The sequence below is a fragment of the Crocodylus siamensis genome, chromosome 7 (assembly GCF_052110815.1).
Source record: "Crocodylus siamensis isolate JL-2025a chromosome 7, ASM5211081v1, whole genome shotgun sequence".
Lineage (NCBI taxonomy): Eukaryota > Metazoa > Chordata > Crocodylia > Crocodylidae > Crocodylus > Crocodylus siamensis.
The window spans coordinates 96,725,420-96,744,534 of record NC_143401.1 but is presented as its reverse complement, the minus strand read 5'-3'; the positions used below and the strand labels follow the sequence as shown (position 1 = coordinate 96,744,534).

The window sequence follows — 19,115 nt, the reverse complement described above, 5'->3', positions numbered from 1 at the left end:
TGATCTTATTCTGCTTACAGCAAATAGGTATCAATGTTAATTTCTAGACTGTTATTTTCTTAATTTGGAATTACTGAAGTTACATTAAAGTTTCAAATTTTTGCTTGTATACGGGTGCGAGAGCTTAGACAGTTTTGACAATCTGATTCATTCATCTGTTAGTTTACGAAGATACCTTCTCTGGTAAAAGTTTCAGGTTTACTTGGTTCATTTCATAGTAGGGGGTACATGATAGTTATGAACAACGCAGGTCAAATTCAAGAATATAGAAAAAAATCCACTGCGAAAGGAATCTGGCTATTAAGAAAGTGACATTAAAAGAATATACCCTGTTTGTTGCAACCAATTCTAAACCATTAGCATTGATTGTACCTGAAGGAGCCTCCCATGATGCAGAGCATGATCTCTTCCTTAAGGGACATTCATTGCCCTATTAATAAAAAAGGAGGGGGGAAAAACATTATTTGGTTGAACTTGACAGTGCTTAAAACAAACAAACAAAGCTCACTGTATTGCTGAAATTAATATCACAGTAAGTTCTTAGAAAAAATACCACTTATTAAATGTTCTCTCTTTTTTCTTTCCTAACTAAAGCTTCACTATGACTAAATTGGTCAGGCTTGTGGGTTCCTCCTAATCTGTTGGATTTCGCATTACCACCACTCTCAGTTACTTTAAACCAGCATAACAACATTTGCCAGACTTTCAGAAATGAATTAGAGGTAGACACAGCTACTGCCGCACTGGAAATGAAAAGATATTAACTGCCTTCATGAGCACTTCAGTCAAGTGTAGGATACAGGACAGATTCTCTACTACTTTTACTTCTTTGCCTTCTAAATTTATAAGTTTGATAAATTTAAGACAGCTAATTATCCACAGAACATTTTTCAACCTTATTTATTGCAGGTGTTTGTCTCTACTCGTGCTTTCAAATTACAGAGCCCTTCTCTTTCCAGTGCTTGACTAGAACATCCTTTTTAATTAATTTACGGATTATCTAATGTAAGATATTTGAACACTACACAAAGACCTACACAACCAGATATTAAGGGTCTCAAAAGAAAATAATCCAGCCAGTCAAACTGATACCAACTGCCAATTCCTCTTTATTCAAATAAAAGGGACACAAGAGAATAGCCAGTCAAAGAAAAAAAGGCTACCACAAGACTGACGCATATTCCATCTAAATAAGTGGCATTCCACACTGTGCTAAATAAAGGCAGTGAACTCCTTCTGGAAAGAGTTTTACAACTGAAGACAACAACATTTGACAAGAAAAGTGTTTCTTCAAGGCAAGTCCTGACAAACTAAACAATAAATGCCTACTACATCCCAGGGTAATGGTCCACCAACTGCTCAGATGTCTAAGGCCTAAAGCAGACTCTCAGAGATCCACAGCATCCTGGAGTGCCAGGAAATCCATTCCAGGGTGTCACACAATATTAGGGATCGAACACCACAGGAGTCACAAGATAAACCCAGAGATTCCAAATAGGAATTCATAGCGTCAAAAATATTCTGACCTGTTATGGTTTTTCAAAGTTCTTTGCAACAGATAAACTGCTCTATTATTTTTTCCATAGTCACAGAATCATATAAATTTAGAAATCAAGGGCTGGAGGGGACCTCTAAAGATAGAGTCCAACCCCCCGCTCTGGGCAGGAATACTGCTGAGATCAAGTGATCCCAGCAAGGTGTTTGTTCAGTCTCCTCTTGAAGACTTCTAAGGTTGGGAACTGCACCCCCTCCCTGGGAAGTCTAGTCCAGATTCCATCAAGAAACAAGTGTAACCCAAGAGCTGGCATTTTCCAAGGAAAAAGTTTTGAGTCTAAAAACCATAAGCTAGCTGTTCTTAACTTATGTCTCATCAGTAAGGGCCTCAAGATCAGTGCTTAGTATCAAGCTATACTTGGTTTGTTAAAAACAGAAAGATACACAAGCAGCTCAGAAGTTTAAGCTTGTGTTTCTGACTTACCTAAAAAGTACCTGTTAATCAGCTTAGCAATGTTTTACATAAAAAAAGGGTGTGGAGGCATAACAGTTGCATCATAGCAGCTTATACCCATTTCCCTTGATGGGGACATAATGGTTACATCCGTTTATAAGCTTACTTAGAAAGCAGGCAGTTCTAGTTAGCATGCACTGAATTCAGTTAAGTTAAAGAAAACAGGCCTGAAAGATGTTATGCATTTAAGCAGTTTAGTCTGTCCAGCATGATGAAGTGTGTAGAGTCCCTGATCCCCTGACACTCTTGCTAAGGCTTTATTTAGCAAAACCTTGGTACAGCAAGACCTCAGCTTCTACCAGCCTTCCCCTCGCTTCCCTTTAGTTTAATGAGGTCTCAGCTTCTAATGGAGCAATCCCTCCTTCCCTCTCCAGTCATGGATTCGGATTTTCTTACATAATCATTCAGTTATGTCATCAGGTACCACACAGGTAACCCCACATAGGGGTACCCTATTTAAGGACTTTGGTATGCATATCAGTTAATTATCTGGTTACTGACAAACCTCCTTGCCTTCTTGTGCTACTTGACTTTTCTTCCAGGTGTGATCTGTGAGGTCCTTAAAACCCCCCATCATTATTTTTGGCAACCTAACCAAGCCTGGTACTGTCTTACCCTGTTGGAGTCTGAACTGGCCTCCTCTAGATCCACACAATCAGTCCTCCAATCTCTACTATTGCCACAAGACAAGGGCATTCTTGGTAAAACTGGACCTCTCTCACTTCTCCCCAGGTCATGCTTAGCATCCTTTTGCTTTTTGGTTCTAGAAGAGTTACAAGACCCTGGAGGTATAGAGAGTTTTCGAACCACAACCTTCGGATATTCGGTGTTCCACAGAGTGTATGATCTACTGTTTTCTAAAGTGGTTGGATTGTCCTTTTTTATTTTCTTAGCTCCTCTCGAAAAGGCATCCAGCACTGGACTCTTGGTTGGTGTTTGGACTGGCATCTTTTTCCTACTACCTTTCTCTGGAGAGGATATTGCCTTTTCAGATCGTTCTGCATGTATGACTGACAGCCCAACCTCTCCATTTTTTACATTTCTTCTCTCCGAGGAGTATAACCCAACTCTGTCTTTATAAAAACATTAAAAAAAATACAAAACACAGAAGTTAGTTTTTGTACAATTAAGATACCAAAAGAAGTGGGAAAATTAGACAAAATATAAAGTATAAAACCCTAAGCCAAAGATACCTCCTCTTCTCAAACAAAATTAATGTAATGATATAATTTGGGGATTACTTACACATGATAAAATTATAATAATACTGTAAGTATAACCTATGCTGTAATGGAGTTTCCCCTGATTAAGCTAGGTTTTGGATGGTATAAATATTTTTTTAACTAGCCATTATTTTTCCCTACCAAAATGGATCCAGTGGTACTTTGTTTATTTGTTCATTATCACTATCTACTACGTCTGTTTACGTGACCAGGATCTACTATAGATGATAACTATGTTTAACTGGATTTTATTGTATTCTTGAATACTTTAAGAAAACTCACATATTTTATTTACCTTGTTTTGAAGTTGGTTGGAAGTAGTCCGTAATAGATCGGTTTCTGAAAAGAAAACAGAAATATTAAGAAGTATTTTATGGTGGAGTATCAGTAACATGCTAAAGAACATTAACAAAAAACAGCATTTAAACAGCATTTTAAATTTTTTTTAATACTCCAGTATTGTACAGTCTAACAAGTCTCTCTAAAAGAGCTACGGATGGTAGAATGCCTCTTCCTACTCAGGATGATGACAGAAACAAAAAATGGCCAGAGCTCTTTACGAAGGCTGATGGTTTCAAAGTTAGCTTTGGGGTTTAACCACAGATCTTCTATAAGTTTCCATGGAGCTTGTGTGACAAAACGTCCAATCACCACTATATTTTGAACCAGCCTTGTTGACCAAACTTCATACACATGCACAACTATGACTTGCATTATGGCAATCTCTCTTTTCCAGCCACATACTCACATCCCCACAAAAAACAGCTGCTAAAATGAGCCTCCTCATCCATCAGTTGCTTCATGACCCTTTTCAGATCCTTCCAACATACCCCTCTTCTTCCACCACAGCCATTTCAAGCTTCCACCCTAATCTCCAAGCCTCTCAATTCTGCCATTTTTACTGAGTGTATCCTCACCTCTGCTATCTTGAGTTCACTCCCTTTTTGTTATTCCTCTGCATTCAGTCTACCATGAATGAAAAACAGTCCCAAAACAAAAGCAACACCTGCTGTAGCCCAGAGTCCATATATGCTGTCCTCCTCCAAGTCTGTTTGAAGTGCAGTGCAGCTGCAATGCTTACAAGTGAGCCAATGCTTAACGAACTGGCTGTGGGAAAGATTAATGTGGTTTTCATATTTATTTTCTTTGAATTACATTGTTAAATACAAGTACACAAACCTTTCATAGGTTTCCTTATGTCCCTTTTACTTCACATACTGTTTATCTGGTTATACTACAGATTGTTTTCAAGACATGCCACATTCACCCGTATCAAGATTGGGACCTTTTCATAAGAGCCTAAAATAAATAAGGGACTTCAATTGAGTTGATTCAACAGAAAGGCTTTATGAACTCGGCATCTTAGAAAGCCTCAAGCCCCTCAGCTGCACTTCTTGGGCAACAGCTTGTACAAATGCATGGCTCTTGCAAGTCCTTTCCTTTGTCAAGGGGAAACACTGATTCTATCAGAGAAAGACAGAATGTAAGGTTGAGTTGTGGCCCTTCACTTAAGATACCTTTGCCATGTCACCAGCCCAAAGCTATTTAAAATTGGTAACTGTTAGCCCATGGTCACACAGCTGAGTTCAATATGGAAAGGGAAAACAAAAGCTTTAAAGACAAGCCAACACATTGGCTTCCATTCACTTTTTTTATTGCTCTCAATGCAGACTACTCAGCACAAGTGTTATATGCTCCCTGACAGATAACAAGCTGCCAAATACTACATGCATTGAAAATCTGATCAGTTTAAGTGGTAGAAGGACACTGCAATACACCAACCAGGAAAATTACTTCAGCTAGGAACCTCTTTCCTTGGATGCAGACCTATTTCCTTGCCAAATGTATGCATCCTTTTCCCCAAAAGTGAAGTCCTGACCGGTAATCCAGTACAAGCTATATGCTGCATACCTTAGTAACAAGCAGCAGGAAAAAAAACAAACCCTCAAGAGTGCACACACCTTCTGCTACAGGTTCTCTCTAACCAACCAACATCCAAACAAGTCAGAAGTAATCCAGTATCAGCCATCTAGAAAGTGAGTGTCCTGATTCCAAACAGAACTAAACTTAATTAAAAGCAGAAAGACTGTTTTTGGAACACAAGATGTAAAACACAGTATCAGTCAAACCATCAAGAGAGAGGATAAAGTAAAACCCTATGGTAAACCCACCACAAGACAACTCCAAATAGAAGCTGATCAATTCTACTCGGATATTTCCAGCTAACGAGCTGCACCAGCTTGCAGCAGAAATTCTGATGAGCACCTCACTGCATGGCCTCATATTTGCACTACTGAATTCCACCCCATTTCTATTACTCCAGGCTTCAGGGTTATCCACTTCTTCTTGCACAGGCCTCCCCTCCTCCGTACCGACCATCCCTCCCAATTTAGCCCAAACCACAATTTTCATTAGCACTACTTCCCATGCAGGTCAGTCCCAAACAGATCCTTAAGGATCTCCTCTTTCAATTTTGTCCACAGTCCAGTATTTTCTTTCAACACAACCTTTTGTTATTCCCCTTTAACTAGGTCCTTACAATACTAGCACTACCTCCTATCTTCTTTAATTTATTAACATAATCTGTGTGTGACGCTATAGAAATGCTATGCTGAAGTTCAAGTTGATCCTACTATTCTTCCTTTGTCTAAGACAGGGGAGCAGCAACCTGCAGCTCATGCTACTACTGGATCTGGCCCACAGACAGCTTTGGCAGCAGGGCATTTCAGACATGGGCACTCCTCCAAAGCGCTGCATTGCATGCATCCAGCCACTTCTGACTGTCCTTTTGACTTTACAATTGGATCACCTGGCAGTGACCCTTGGCATGACTGCAGAGCAGGGAACTTTTCACTGAAACAGGCACCACCACATCTTTGACTGCTACTTGGAGGCCAGCAGCAAGAATACAGGAGGCTTCCTGCTTTCCATCCTGATGCCCGACATTCCAAAGAAACAGAGTCCTGCTCGGTGACTCTGGAGATGAAGTACATACAGCCTGCTCACATGCAGAATTTAGCTCTTAAGGGGCTGGATCAGGGATCAGCAACCCCCAGCACGTGTCAGAACATAGCATGTAAAGCCATTTTGCTTGACTTGCGTGTGGCAAGGGAGAGGCCGGACTTGTGCAGCCTGATACACCTCAAGTATTTTTATTTAGCCACTTCTTTCCTCAGGTGCCATGTTTCAAGTGCCAGGCAGCTACATGTGGCTTATAAAACATAATCTGATCACCTATTTAATTGCTGCCAACTATTTATTATGCAGTTTCAAGAGTAAGCTGAAGTGTTCTGAAACTACTGAACATTTCAATGTGGCACAGACTGGTTGGCTTGTTCATGGGTGCAGTGCCAATAAGGGATGAGGGAACCCCCACAAAGGTAGTAACACCAGTCTTAGCAGCGCTGGCCACTACATGCTCTGTCGTTTAACAGGTTCTGTACGCCAGCCTATGCTGCTTAAGTGATAAGGATGAGACCGTATTTCCCCAGTGGAAGACCTGCACATCTATACTTACAAAAAAGCAAACAAATGGAATTACATTCTTCACCTTAGAAAAATACATTGCAGGCTCAAAAATAAGTATATAAATAAATAAATGCACATGTACTCCCTTTCAATAAATTTGAAAGTGGCAAAATAGGTTTATATGTTTACAGAAGATGGATCTAAATAGCACATGGTTTCTAATCTAAATCTGGGTTAGGGAATGACCATCTTGATTTTCTTTGTAAAATCAAGAAGCTTAATGACTAGTAAAATAGCAGTTACTCTTATTTGCAGGAGTTTCTTTAGGAAAAAAAAGCAAGATGGTCTCAGAAGGAGAGGAAGTGTGACATGCAGCCTATTGTGACATAGGCCTTTTGTTAAAATGGTTTCCTGGAGATGACTATGCCAGCACTCTGTACTTTCAAGCATATTAATCAGAGTGAATTAGAAGGCAGAAGGAAGCTAGGAGTCTGAAGTAATTTGTTTAGAATTGCCATTCCAAATGCCTGTATTGAGGCTGTATCTTTTAAATTTAGTGACTGCTTGTTTTACTCTAAGTTAAGTAGCAAAACATGATTATTATGCTGCACTTAGGCTGGACTTTTCAATTGAGGGCCACCATCTCAATTCAGCAAGGGATTTGCTGCCTGAAGTCAATGTGCTTATTTGCATATTTTATAGCTAAGGATACAAGTGTGTTTTGCTGAACTGAGGCCCAAGTTCATAGCACCAGTAGTTAAAACTAGAATGCACACTTAGGGCATTTATCCATATGCTCTGGGAGGCATAGGGAGGGGAAGCACTTTAATTAACACAACTCCAAGATCCATGTTGAGTATCAGTTCCCCAGCACTGAAAAGTGGCAGCGGGGCGCTAATTTAAAGTGCCCCCCGCCTCCCCATTTTTCAGCACAGGGACGCTGATACACGTGGCGCTGGAGGTTTCTAGAGTGTGATAACCGAGTCTGCTCCAACATGCTGGAATTCCAGTGCATTGCAGCAGACTCCCCATGTTCTTGACTCAAGACAAATGTAAAACTTATCTTTCCCATAGCTTGAAACTTAAAAAAACCCAAAGAATTATTTATGTTCTTTGAATCCCCGCCACAGTGAGCAGCATAACTCCCTGCTGCCCTAGTGTAGCACTATACACCTCAAAGTGACAGGGCTTGCAAACCCCAAGTCTAACAGACAAGACAGAAAGGCACATCTAAACTGTTATTTTTCTTATTCTTAATCCCTACTGTCTTACAACTGTTTCATGTTCCACTGGCCATCTAGCTTCAAATGCCCATTGCCAAAGCATGTTTAACACTTCATGCTGGTCACAGGATCAGAGGACAGTAGGACTGCAAGGGACCTCACGAGGTCATCTCATCCAGCTCTCTGGCAGGTATGCAAGTGCATTTGCATGAAGAAGCATGGAAACTTGAGACAGCTATGAAATAAAGCAGAAAGCTCCAAAGAGTAACCAGGACGGGAAGAAAAAGGAAAAGCCAGTTAATCCCCTCAGGGTAGGAGTGAGAGGTAGAATGCTATTGTATAAAAAGCAAAACAACAGAAATGGTTTGATTTTTTTCATGGTGTGCCAGCCTTGTCAGTGGTTCTGCTGCGGACAAACTAAGGGAAACCAAGGCAGCTCCACCATGGAAAGATTAAAATTACCCAGCACCCCCTCCTCTGTTGTTGTTACCACTTATACAGCTAAAACGGTCTCTGTGCAGTTCAAAAATATGATACAAAGAGAGAGAGGTGCCAAGAAAACCAATGTTAATGAATAGGAGTGCGTCATTTATAAATGGTAAATAATGGACAAAAACCCTCTCACAGTTAAAAACAAGCATGAACAAAGTAGTTTGAAGGGTTTAATGGAACAAATCAGTAGTAGCCTTCTTATAAGTAAGCCAATTTAGAAAGGGAAATCCCAGTTCAACAAAGCAGAGAAGCAAGAAAAACAAAAAAACCAGCTGGTGTAACTTGTGAAAACAAAGGGAGGAACTCGCCCACAAAGTAAAGGCACAAACTAGAAGTGAGATAACAAGCTAGGTTAATTGAGTAAATCCCACCTATAAAAAAATTTAAAAAAAAGAATCCAAAACCTCAGCAAGTAGGAAGGTACTAGGGCTGTGATAACTGGCAATCACCTGTGCAGCTACAGCTCCTTCTGCCCCTTCTCCCCCCTATACCAAAGGGGCAAAAAGGCAGCATCACTGCATAAAGAAAGCCCAACCCTGGAATCATGCATCCCAGTTACATTCAGCCTGGATGCTTGGGGCTGGCCCCAAATCCCATTAAGGGATGCCGGTATAACATGGCAATTGATACAGGGCATCCAGTTCCAAAATACATGCAGAACCAAGCAAAAAATGGAAACTGGAAGTTCACAAACTTTTTTGACTTTAGAAGGGTTTAATGGCAAACTATTCCAAGTTCCCATTACTCAGGAATTGAACCCTTTACTAGATATACTGTTCACTGTTCAGGTAAGTTTGAAAGAAAGAAAAAAAATGTTGTTAGCAGCATTTTAAAGTCACAGACCCTGAAAAAGTTGAAAGCTTTGATTAGTTGTGCTAAGTTGGAATGTGTTGTTATCAACAAGCAGACAAGGTTCTTAGGGTAAATCCGATATTTTCTATTAGACCAACTTAAATGGTTGGAAAAATGTTTTAGCAAGCTTCTGGGTTTAGAAACCCTTGATCAGGCCAAAGAAGTCTCTGCAGTTGGTATGTGCTCTTCCCGAAGGAATTAATAGTAAAGAAGCCAGAGGTGAGAAGGCAGCTGTATTTGGAGGCTCTCACCCAAGTTCTTCTGTAAGTCTCCCATAGCCAGACCACTGCTGCCAAAAGTGAATGCAAATGTTGTTGCATTGGTAAAAGTAGTAAAGGATGTTTTTGCTAGGTGTAAACAAAATTGTGATTTATCTTTAAAAAGCAAAGACAAGCTTAGCAATAACAAGTGACAGTTCATTCCAGCTTTACTTCTCTACAAAATCAGTGTGACTATGTGAACAGGAGGGGTCTTTCTTAAAAGTTACCTTAACAAAAAAGGAAAGGAAAGGAGCCCTGATCAGCAGGGAGTAAACTACCTTCCCCTGCTAACATTAGGACTCTCAAGTCCTTTTTAAGATTGGCAGGTTCTCAAAAGATTTTATCAAGAAATATGCAAAGAAAGCTGCCTCATTGTAAGTGGTCCTAAATGAAGCCCTAAACAAGCAGCAGCAGTGATAGACCCCAGCACTACCAGATCCTTAAAAAATATATAACAAAAAACCTAGCACTTAAACAAAAGCATACAGGTGACAATCTGTAATTCGTTCTCTCCAGTTCTGTGTGGCTTTCTTACTAAAAGGGAAAAACATAAATGTCCCCTGCCAAAAAGAAGTAAGCCATGGAAACAGCAATTGATACCTCCTCCTAACTAGACACTGAACCACTGATAACTATTCATTGAGTATGATGATCCCACCTGACATGTATTCACTATACAGTACTTTCATCTAGTCTGTATCTCCTTGGTTTGCTAATGACAATCTCATGAGAGCGCCAATAAAAAGGTATCATATCTGAACCAAGAGGTTTAGATTTTTGCTCCATCTGCTGAGCCTGTCACCTTATTATAGAAGGAAATCAGATGAGTAAGGCATGATTTGCTCTTACTGAATCCAGGCTCACTGCTCCTGAGCACCTTGTTCTTGTTCTTCTCCATGTTTCACGAAGGATTCCTCAAGGACCTGCTCTATGCTCTTTCTAGGTACAGAGATGAGACTGCCAAGACAGTAGTTCCCTGGGTACTCCTCCTTCCCTTTCTTAAAGATAGGGACTATACTTGCCCTTTTCTTGTCATCTGGAATCTCACCTGGCCTCCACAAATCATCAAAGAGGATAGTCAATGGCTCCAAAATTACCTCAGCCAATTCCTTCAGTACCCCAGGGGGCATCCCAGCCAGCCCCACACACTCAAAAGCATTTAGCTTCTCAAAGTAATCCCCAACCTGCTCTGCCATTACTTTTGGCCGTTTGCCTCCTTCCCTACTTTTGCTGCCAACTGTGCTCATCGGGTAGCTGACTGTGAAAACTGAAGTGTAAAAAGGCATTAAGCACGTCAGCCTTCTCTGCTTCATCTGTAACCATGCCTTCCACATTTCATAAGGGACCGAAGGGTTCTCTGGTCTTCCTTGTTTCCTGACATACTTGCAGACTCCTTTATTGCCTTTTAGGTCCCTTGCCAGCTGCATCTCAAATAGTAGTTACAACACACTCCCTCTGAACTATATGGAAACAGAATGGGAACTGAAGGAGATCAGCCCACAAATGTAAGGGCAGGAGAAGGAAGAAGCTAGGAGCTGCCCGTGTTGTGTCTTCTTAGGACAAATTATTAAAATAAAAACTAATGAGCAACTAATTAGTTTTAAAGGATAGCATTCATGTGACCCTTCGCTAATCTTGCTAGGAAGGACCTGTAGCTCCTTCCCTCCCACCTCTTGCAAAGCCAACTAAACTGCTCAATGAGTAACTATTAATGAAATAACAGGCATATTTGCTTCTGCTATAGTTAGGTCCATAGAGAAGAGAGAAACATATTCATTTTGCATGTGTTGCCAGTCAAGGAAATACTTCATTTACAGTTAAAAATGGAAATACTTCATTCAAAAGAAACTGCAGTCATTTCATTATATTAGGAAACCAAAGGCTCTGCTAAATCTTGATCACCTGCAGAGGCACACTCTTCACTTTTTAGAGCCCCTCATTGTCTGTCTGAGCCTACCTCTTGCCTCTTAAGTTCTGCTGCAATCCTGCTTCTGAGCGAATACAGTAATTAACACAGCACCACTTGGAAGTAAAGAGCAAAGGTAAAAGTTTCTACTTTTCAGGCCTGGCCTAAATTCTTGTTCAACTTAGAACCTAAATTTTGGTAAATCTTAAGATTTTAAAAGCAATTAACTAATATTTTAACCTACTTGAGAGGAAGGATTTTTGATTAACAACTTTTAAAGAATTTTTATATAACACCTATTTAAACTTTCCTCTACATTTTTAGGGAGGGGAAAAAAGCCTTTGCCAGTAAGATTTAAAAAAAAAAAATTCCTTTCAATTGACCATAGGATACCACAAAAAGCTTGGGGAGGGGGGAGAAGAGAGCATGGCAAACTCACAGCTGATCTTACCTGAAACTCTTGATATTGTTAGCAAAATCGAGTTAGCTGCCCATATGCCGAAGGACAACTTGGTTTTGCCTCATGGGTACTAGCTGTGATAATATAAGTCAAGAGACACAAGAGTGCCAGTAGTAAATGTATTGCTTCTGCAGAAGGTAGTCTTCTGTCTTAAGGACTGGGAGCTACCCAGAGGAATTTTAAACTTCCATATTTATATGGTTTCTTTCACATATGTTTAGTTGGGAGCGCAATGAAATTAGTCATTGTTACATAACATTTTTCTGTTAGTTATAATTATCTCTTGTGATAGGAGTCATCATAAGGGCATCTTCCCCTTTCCAGTTGGGTCAGGCTGGACCTCAGAATAGATTTCTTCTGTATTAGCACTTACATTTCCTCAAGATTATATTTAGTATTACACATCTTAGTCATATATGCATGGGTTAAATTGCCTACTAATCAATTTTGTTAGACACACACTTAAAATACTTAAGCTTATAAGCTTATGAACTACTCATACTTAAACTTATGACCTACTCAATTAAGCAAGCTAACCAATCTTTTATATCAATATCAAATGAAAGACAAATTCCCTTTTTTTTTTCTTAGTAAAAGCTCAACCACCACACACCACTGGGGGAAGACAAGCTCATTTGGGCGGGGGGGGGGGCAAGAAGATGATTTAAACCCAAAGATCAAGAAACCTGCTAAAGTGTTTACTATTTATAACTATACTATTCCTATTCGACTGTGTCCATGTTTCGTCTTTGAAGAAAGCTGTAGTAACAGCAAGTCTGCTAGCTCATCAGATAAAGCACAGCAACACAAAATGAGACCACAGACGAAACAGATCTACTCTGAACCACAATGATGCATCTTGAACACAACCCTCTACAAGTGTATATACGATACATGGAAGAATGTCACATCTGCAATTGGTTATGGTCTTAATGCAGTGTCTTGAATCAACCACTTTCCGCAAAAATATTCACAGAGAACACCTCCCATCCTCTCCACACACAGATTAGTTTCACTTTCCCAGACAGGAAGCAGCATAAAATATGAATTGAGTGCTTGGTCTTCACCCTCCATAACATACAGCATTGAGACAGAAAAGAAAAAACACCAGAGGAATTAAGAGGGGAAAGGCATTACCTACTTCTACCCACCACAACCTGCTCCGTTATGACAAGGGCAAACAATTCTGTCCAATGAACTATCTTGCCAAGGACTGCCCAGCTCAAAATCCCAGCGACTGCCAGGATATCTCCACATTGTCACAAATGACAAAACTTTAATGCAATCTTCTAGTTTTGCTCCTCTTCTCTCCCCCTTCCCACCTTCCTCCTCAAATATCGTGCACTGGGACTAGTCTCACCTGGACCAAAAGAAAATTCAAAACATAAAATTTGCTTCTTTTAACCTGAGCTGTTAAGGCCTGCATAGGCTACACAGAAGAAATTGAGAGCTGCAATATCTACACAGATATTCAAGGCTCAAACTCAACTGACTTCCTAACCAGGCTGGTTTTTATTCAACCATCATTTTTCATTTGCTCCCACATCTGTCCAGGATGCCCTGCTGTTATTCAGCTACTATCTCACACTGTGGTCAAAGCCCAGCACCAAACTGATGCCCAAAAATGGAGCCAACCATCATAACTTTCCAAAAAATAAAGCACTTAATTTACTCTCACTGTCACACTTTCTTTCATTCCTTGAACATCTCAGTACAGCAGAGACTCCCTGTGCCTGAAGAAGGGCGATTGCACCCAAAAACTTGGGGGAAAAGAGCTCTTTGCAACTACTCAGTTGGTCCAATAAAAAGATTTCTACCTAAAAAAAACTTGGCCTGCCTAATTTACCATATGAACTTTCATTTCTACTCAGGAGAACTTTTGCAATTTTTTTCCAACTCCCAACGAAGGGTGTTTGGGCCCAAAAGCTTGCAGTTAAAGAGGTTTTGGAGGAAAAAATCTTGTTGGTCTACAAGATATCATCTCTACTTAAGCCCTCCTTGGTTAATTTGCCACCAGTACTTGTTATTAGGAAGCCTGACACAAGCCATTTAGAAAGAGAACTAGCCCTGATGAACAGCATGGTGGCAGCGAAGGCATTAGCAGCAAACCAGAACTGCATGAAAAGGGAAATTAAGGTATCTCCTGAGCCAGACAGGCACCTTGGCAGCCAGAAGGCACCTGTCTGGTTTCAAAGGGCTGGAGTTTGGAAGGACTCAGGTGTCTGCCCCTCCTGCAAACAAGGGAAGGCCCCACTCCTTTTGGAAGGAAAGCAGCGCATACCGGCCACAGGGAAGACACAAAGCACCCCCCCACCCACAGGGGAGCTGTTACCCCCCCCCCCCCGAAAAGCACTGCTGCATCTCCCCAGGCAACAGAGAGGGAAAGCACTCAGGGCTGGCAAGGAGCATGAGGCTCTGCACGTCTCCACTGCACGCACCCCACTCTGCAAGCAGGCACAGCGCATGAAGGGACACATCACCCCAGGGGAGAGGGCTCCCCCTGCTGCCTGGGCGCTGTGCATGCTGGGAAATGCCTAGCAGGGACAGGGCTCCCCCTGCAGGCTGGGCCCAGTGTATGCTGGGTAGTGCCACTCCCCGGGTAGCGGCCCCGCCCTCGGTACCTGCTGCAGTCTCCGGCGCCCTCCTCTGCAGCCGCCGGCTTGAAATGGCGGCAGAGCGATCCGGCAGGCGAGCCCTGCGAGGAAGAGGAGGAGGAGGAGGAGGAGCCGGCGCCCAGGTGCCGGGTCATGCCTCCGCCCGCACGCAGAGCCCAGCGGCCCGGCCCCGCTGCCGCCCGCAGCCGCCGGCGCGCTCCGCCATCAGCCCAGCCGCCTCAGCGCAGGCAAACAGGCCTCTGATTGGCTGAGCGGGCCGTCCCATTGGCTACTGGGTCTGATGGGCGGGACAGGAAGGCGTTGCTTGGACAGCGGGAGTGGAAGCGGTGGGGGGTGGAGACTTGGCGTCCCGCCTCTCCCGCCTTCTGATTGGGCGGGGGAGGCGGAGAAAGTACCCACCCTCACGTGGTGGGGAGGCAGCGCCGTCTTGCCTTATGAGGGGGATGTTCCCTGACATGTGCATCGCCGCCCTCTGGCCTACTACAGCCGCCCTGCCAGAGCCCACGTGGCTGCTGCTTTCCCAAGGAAATGGGCGCAAGACCCTCTAGCCAGGACCTTCCACTGTGTTGAAATTAAATGTTGTATTATAAAATGAAGAAGCAAAGTGTTAGCCATCAACAAGATACACAGTGTAAAGGGAGCATTAGCACATCCCCGAACTCCTCATGGACAAAAGCTTCCGCTGGATGTGAGGCTAGAAGATGTCTATGTTAATACATCCAGGGTGGACGATTGGACAAAGCACTTGGACGGCTGAAATGCTCAATGCAGACCTGGTAAGGGATAACCACCCGTGCGCGGCTTCCATCACCATAAACCTCACAATCTTTATGGCACGTGTCCTCTCGTAACCTTGTGATTTCTCTGGACGTTGGCAATGCGATTGCGGATGTGAAACTTTGACGAGTTCGAGTGCCATTCAGCAGAATAACGAGTTAGAAGAAGAGCTGAGGCATTGAATAACGGCAGGGTGGATGAACTGGAAATCCATGGAAGGAATGTGAGATGAAAGGGGAAAGTCTATAAGATGGTGTGTTGTACAACGTGGAGATGTGGTCCCTGAAGAAGAAACTCGAGAAAGGAGATTGAATGGGACCGAGATGAGAATGCTCCAGTGGACACGTGAAGTGATGAAGATGGATCAAACGGGCAATACTTGCATTAGAGGATCAGCGAACGTAGCGGAGCCATCGAAGAAAGTGTAAGAGAAGACGGGCACGGCCTGGACGTGTTCAGAGGAGTCCGGGAAAATACATGGGAAAAGAAGTTACCGAAATGACGCTAGCAGGGAGAAGGAGAAAAGGAAGGATCGAAGATGGGGTGATGGGACACGAGAAAGGAGGATTTGGAAGAAGACGACACGTATGACTGAAGCTGGTGGCAAGCCAGGATCTGCAACAGTGACCCCATTGAGATGGGACAAGCAAGGGAAGAAGAAGAAAATCCTCCTAACCCTGCCGTAAAGTAGAAAAGTACTATTGCATTTCATCCGCAACCCAAGTGCCTTTTCCAAAGTCTACCAAAGCCTGCTAAGTCTTAGGGTAACACTAATCATGGCACCATCAGTTCCTTAGCTTAAACCAAGCTGTGCCTGTCTGTACAAGAGGTTGATCTCAATGTTACACTGGACAGCTGAGCATCAGCGCTTGCATACGTTACTTCTAAACCACATCATAGAGGAAGGCCTCATCAAACATTCAGGCAGGGTCATAAAAATTGAACGCAGCAATACAGCAAGCTTCAAGAACCAGCCAAAGACTCTATAAATTAACTTTAAGGACATTCCTTCATGCAAACTCCATTTCAGACTGTGGCTAATTGCTGCCTAATGATTCTATAAAGACTGACAAGGAAATATTCTGATCACAAAATTAAAGTCCCAATTAGCTGGGACTGTTACCAGCAGGTGCCTTGAAAAGAGAAACCGACGTCTGTCCTTGTGGCAGGGCAGAAACGAGTAGGTGATTCATGTGAATACACAGATCAGAGCTCAAAAGAGCTTGTAATCTGCTATCACATGTCATAGAAAGATCTGGAGCAAGTTTCAGTCCATGTTGAAATTGCTTCTTCATTTTATAATGCAAGCAACACTCAACTTACAACGTTTCAAGTTACGGCGTTTCGCACTTACAACTTTTATAAATTGACATCCTGTTTCAACTTTCTGGCGTCGGTTTCGACTTTACAATGCTTGATCCGACGCCATGCCAGGAAACAAGTTCACTGCATCGCCCATCTCCCATCTCTCCAAACTTTCTTGTCTGCTTTCTTAAAGTGTCCAAGGCTCCAGAAAAACCTGCAGCCAGGACTTCTGAGAAGACTCCAGCCAAGGACCCTTCAAAAAGTCCAGCCGAGTCACCTCAAAAAAGTCCTTCCAAATCAATATGATTGCTATTTACAATATAAATATGTTAATGTAGCTATATTACTCATCTGTAATTGATTTAGTACAAAATTCTGGGTTATTTTTGGTGAATATAGGGTACCGGACCTTGGTTCAGGAACCAGTCCCCCATTTATAACGTTGTTTCCTATGGAAAAAATCGGTTCCGAGTTACGACGTTTCGATTTAAGACACAGTTCTCAGGAACCAATTGTGTCGTAAGTCTGAGGACTGTCTGTACAACATTTAAAATGTTAGCCACCAGCAAGACACACAGTGTAAAGGGGCAAGGTTTAATAGGAGTTAGACCAAGTATCAAAGCAAGAATTGCTGCACAAGGAAAAAGGTGTAAATATTAGACCCAGCCTCATTCCTCTTTCAGTACTTCCTGGACTCAGAAGTGTGAATTGGAGACTCCTTTCCCTGCCACTGGTGCCTCCACACTGCCCACAATGTGGCCTTGAGGAAAGACTACAGCAAGGAACAGCTAGAGACCAGAAGTTTCTAGTGCAGAACTGTAAGCACCCAAAGCAGGGACCACTAGAAATGTTCCACAGTTTTAACTAGTTTTGAGTTCTCCTGCATTGAGGTGCTATTTCCTCCAGTCCCCTCCCTCCTTTCGCAAGCCCTTGACCCTCTTCTGCTGTAACATCTTCCTCTATGTGTCCACATACTCCTCCATTTATTCCATCTTCTCTAAACCCACCCAAAAAGACCCTAATACAAAGTTTGCTGCCACGATATAATTCACTCTGTTATGCCCCTCCATCCATCCTCTGCATGTCTGTTTAAACTGCAAGCTCTCCAGAGCAGGAGTTATCTGCTAATACTGTGTCTATACAAGACGTAAAATAATGCAAATCCATTCTTGCATTAATCAGTAATAAAAAATGAATCCACATGGAGACATGGCTGTTTGATGAGTAATTTGTTGCCTCTGGGCTTGTTGCTTTATAGGTTTGCTGAAATATATGTGACAGCACAAACTTGAACTAGGTTCCATTAGATGCCTTTCAGCAAAACTTCTTGCCCAAGGCTACAAATTGAGAAAAAAATTGCAGGGAGTGCAAATTATAGTATGAGCACTGTCCTTTTTCTTTCAGTTAGGAGTTCTCAGCCTTGAACAACCAATCACATGTTTTGTAACAGACCCAGAGGCAGTTTCCAGATAAGCTGTCACAAAAGCAGCCAAAACAAGAGCTTCAGCTTGCCAATCAGTTTGAAGAAAGTTAGATACAGAAATTCAAAAAAGGCAAACAGAATCCAGTGAAGGGTAATTGCAACAGAAGATAGGTGCTATGTCAATCATATTAGACATTGTACAACTCGATGATAAAATTACAAACAACAATTGCTACCAATTTCTTACTTGTACAGACTATAAATTAGTTCAGATGATACACATTGTTAATTTTGGCAAATACCTAGAAACTGCAGAAAGTAGTCTTTGCAGTAGGAAGTAGAGGGCATGAACAAGGGAACATACCCAAAATTGTATCAGTCGTGTATTTCAGAGGGAGAATTATACAGAATAAATCTGATAGATATAGAGGCCATTTAAATTAATGCATGTACAACAATTTTAACCCCAAAGATAACACACCGCTCTTAAGAAGCACACATACAGATACAGGCAGCAGCACTTGATGCTCCTTAGATGGATTTTTATTCTAACAGTAGATTTTCAAATCACCCTGAACATTATCTACTCTTGAGGAATCGCTCTTTCCAAGTCACTTCAACAGCACTTCACTGTATTTATTTTAGAAGTGTCGAACTTCATATTCCTTTCTTCATGGATTAAACAACAATTTTGAGATGCTTACCTCATGGTGCCTGGCTTCACTGAAGTTAGATACACTTATGGCTTATCCAACCCCGTTTCATTTCCCTCTGTTGGTTCAATCTGAAAACAGTGGTTTCTGCACTTTAATCCCCATAAGCAAACAATGAAAGTCCAGAAAGTTAAATATCTGAAATACTGGGAAGGTATTAGGGTGGAATTTGGAGTATGCAATATATATTACGTTCTTAGCAATTAGATTGGTCTTATCCTATTCCTTAACTGCATCCTAAAGTGACTCATCACTTTTCTTTTCACCAAAACAGGAAGTATCCCAGAATGCTATTTTTTTTCCCTCTATAGCCACAAAAAAACCCTAAGTTAACTCTTCAACATACAGCTAGTGAAGCAAAGAACTAGAAGATGGCTAACCACCCATAAT

General features: G+C 41.9%; 1 protein-coding gene across 4 annotated transcripts in view; it reads right to left on the bottom strand.

The window, feature by feature from the left end:
• The window catches only part of SLF2 (SMC5/6 complex localization factor 2), a 44,660-nt gene extending 25,812 nt beyond the window's left edge, over positions 1-18,848 (bottom strand). Inside the window, exons 1-4 of one of the 4 annotated variants that reach the window (XM_090057267.1) lie at positions 18,717-18,848; positions 3,527-3,570; positions 2,624-3,081; positions 373-430 (exon numbers count right to left, since the gene is read on the bottom strand). In XM_090057267.1, coding sequence (XP_089913393.1) covers positions 373-430; positions 2,624-3,081; positions 3,527-3,570; positions 18,717-18,721 — 565 coding nt within the window. In that variant the 5' untranslated portion in view covers positions 18,722-18,848. Of the gene's footprint in view, positions 1-372; positions 431-2,623; positions 3,082-3,526; positions 3,571-14,513; positions 14,755-18,716 lie in introns of those variants that run through there. The other 3 variants (XM_090057266.1, XM_090057268.1, XM_090057269.1) reach the window with 3 other exon arrangements.
• Positions 18,849-19,115: the final 267 nt, after the last annotated feature.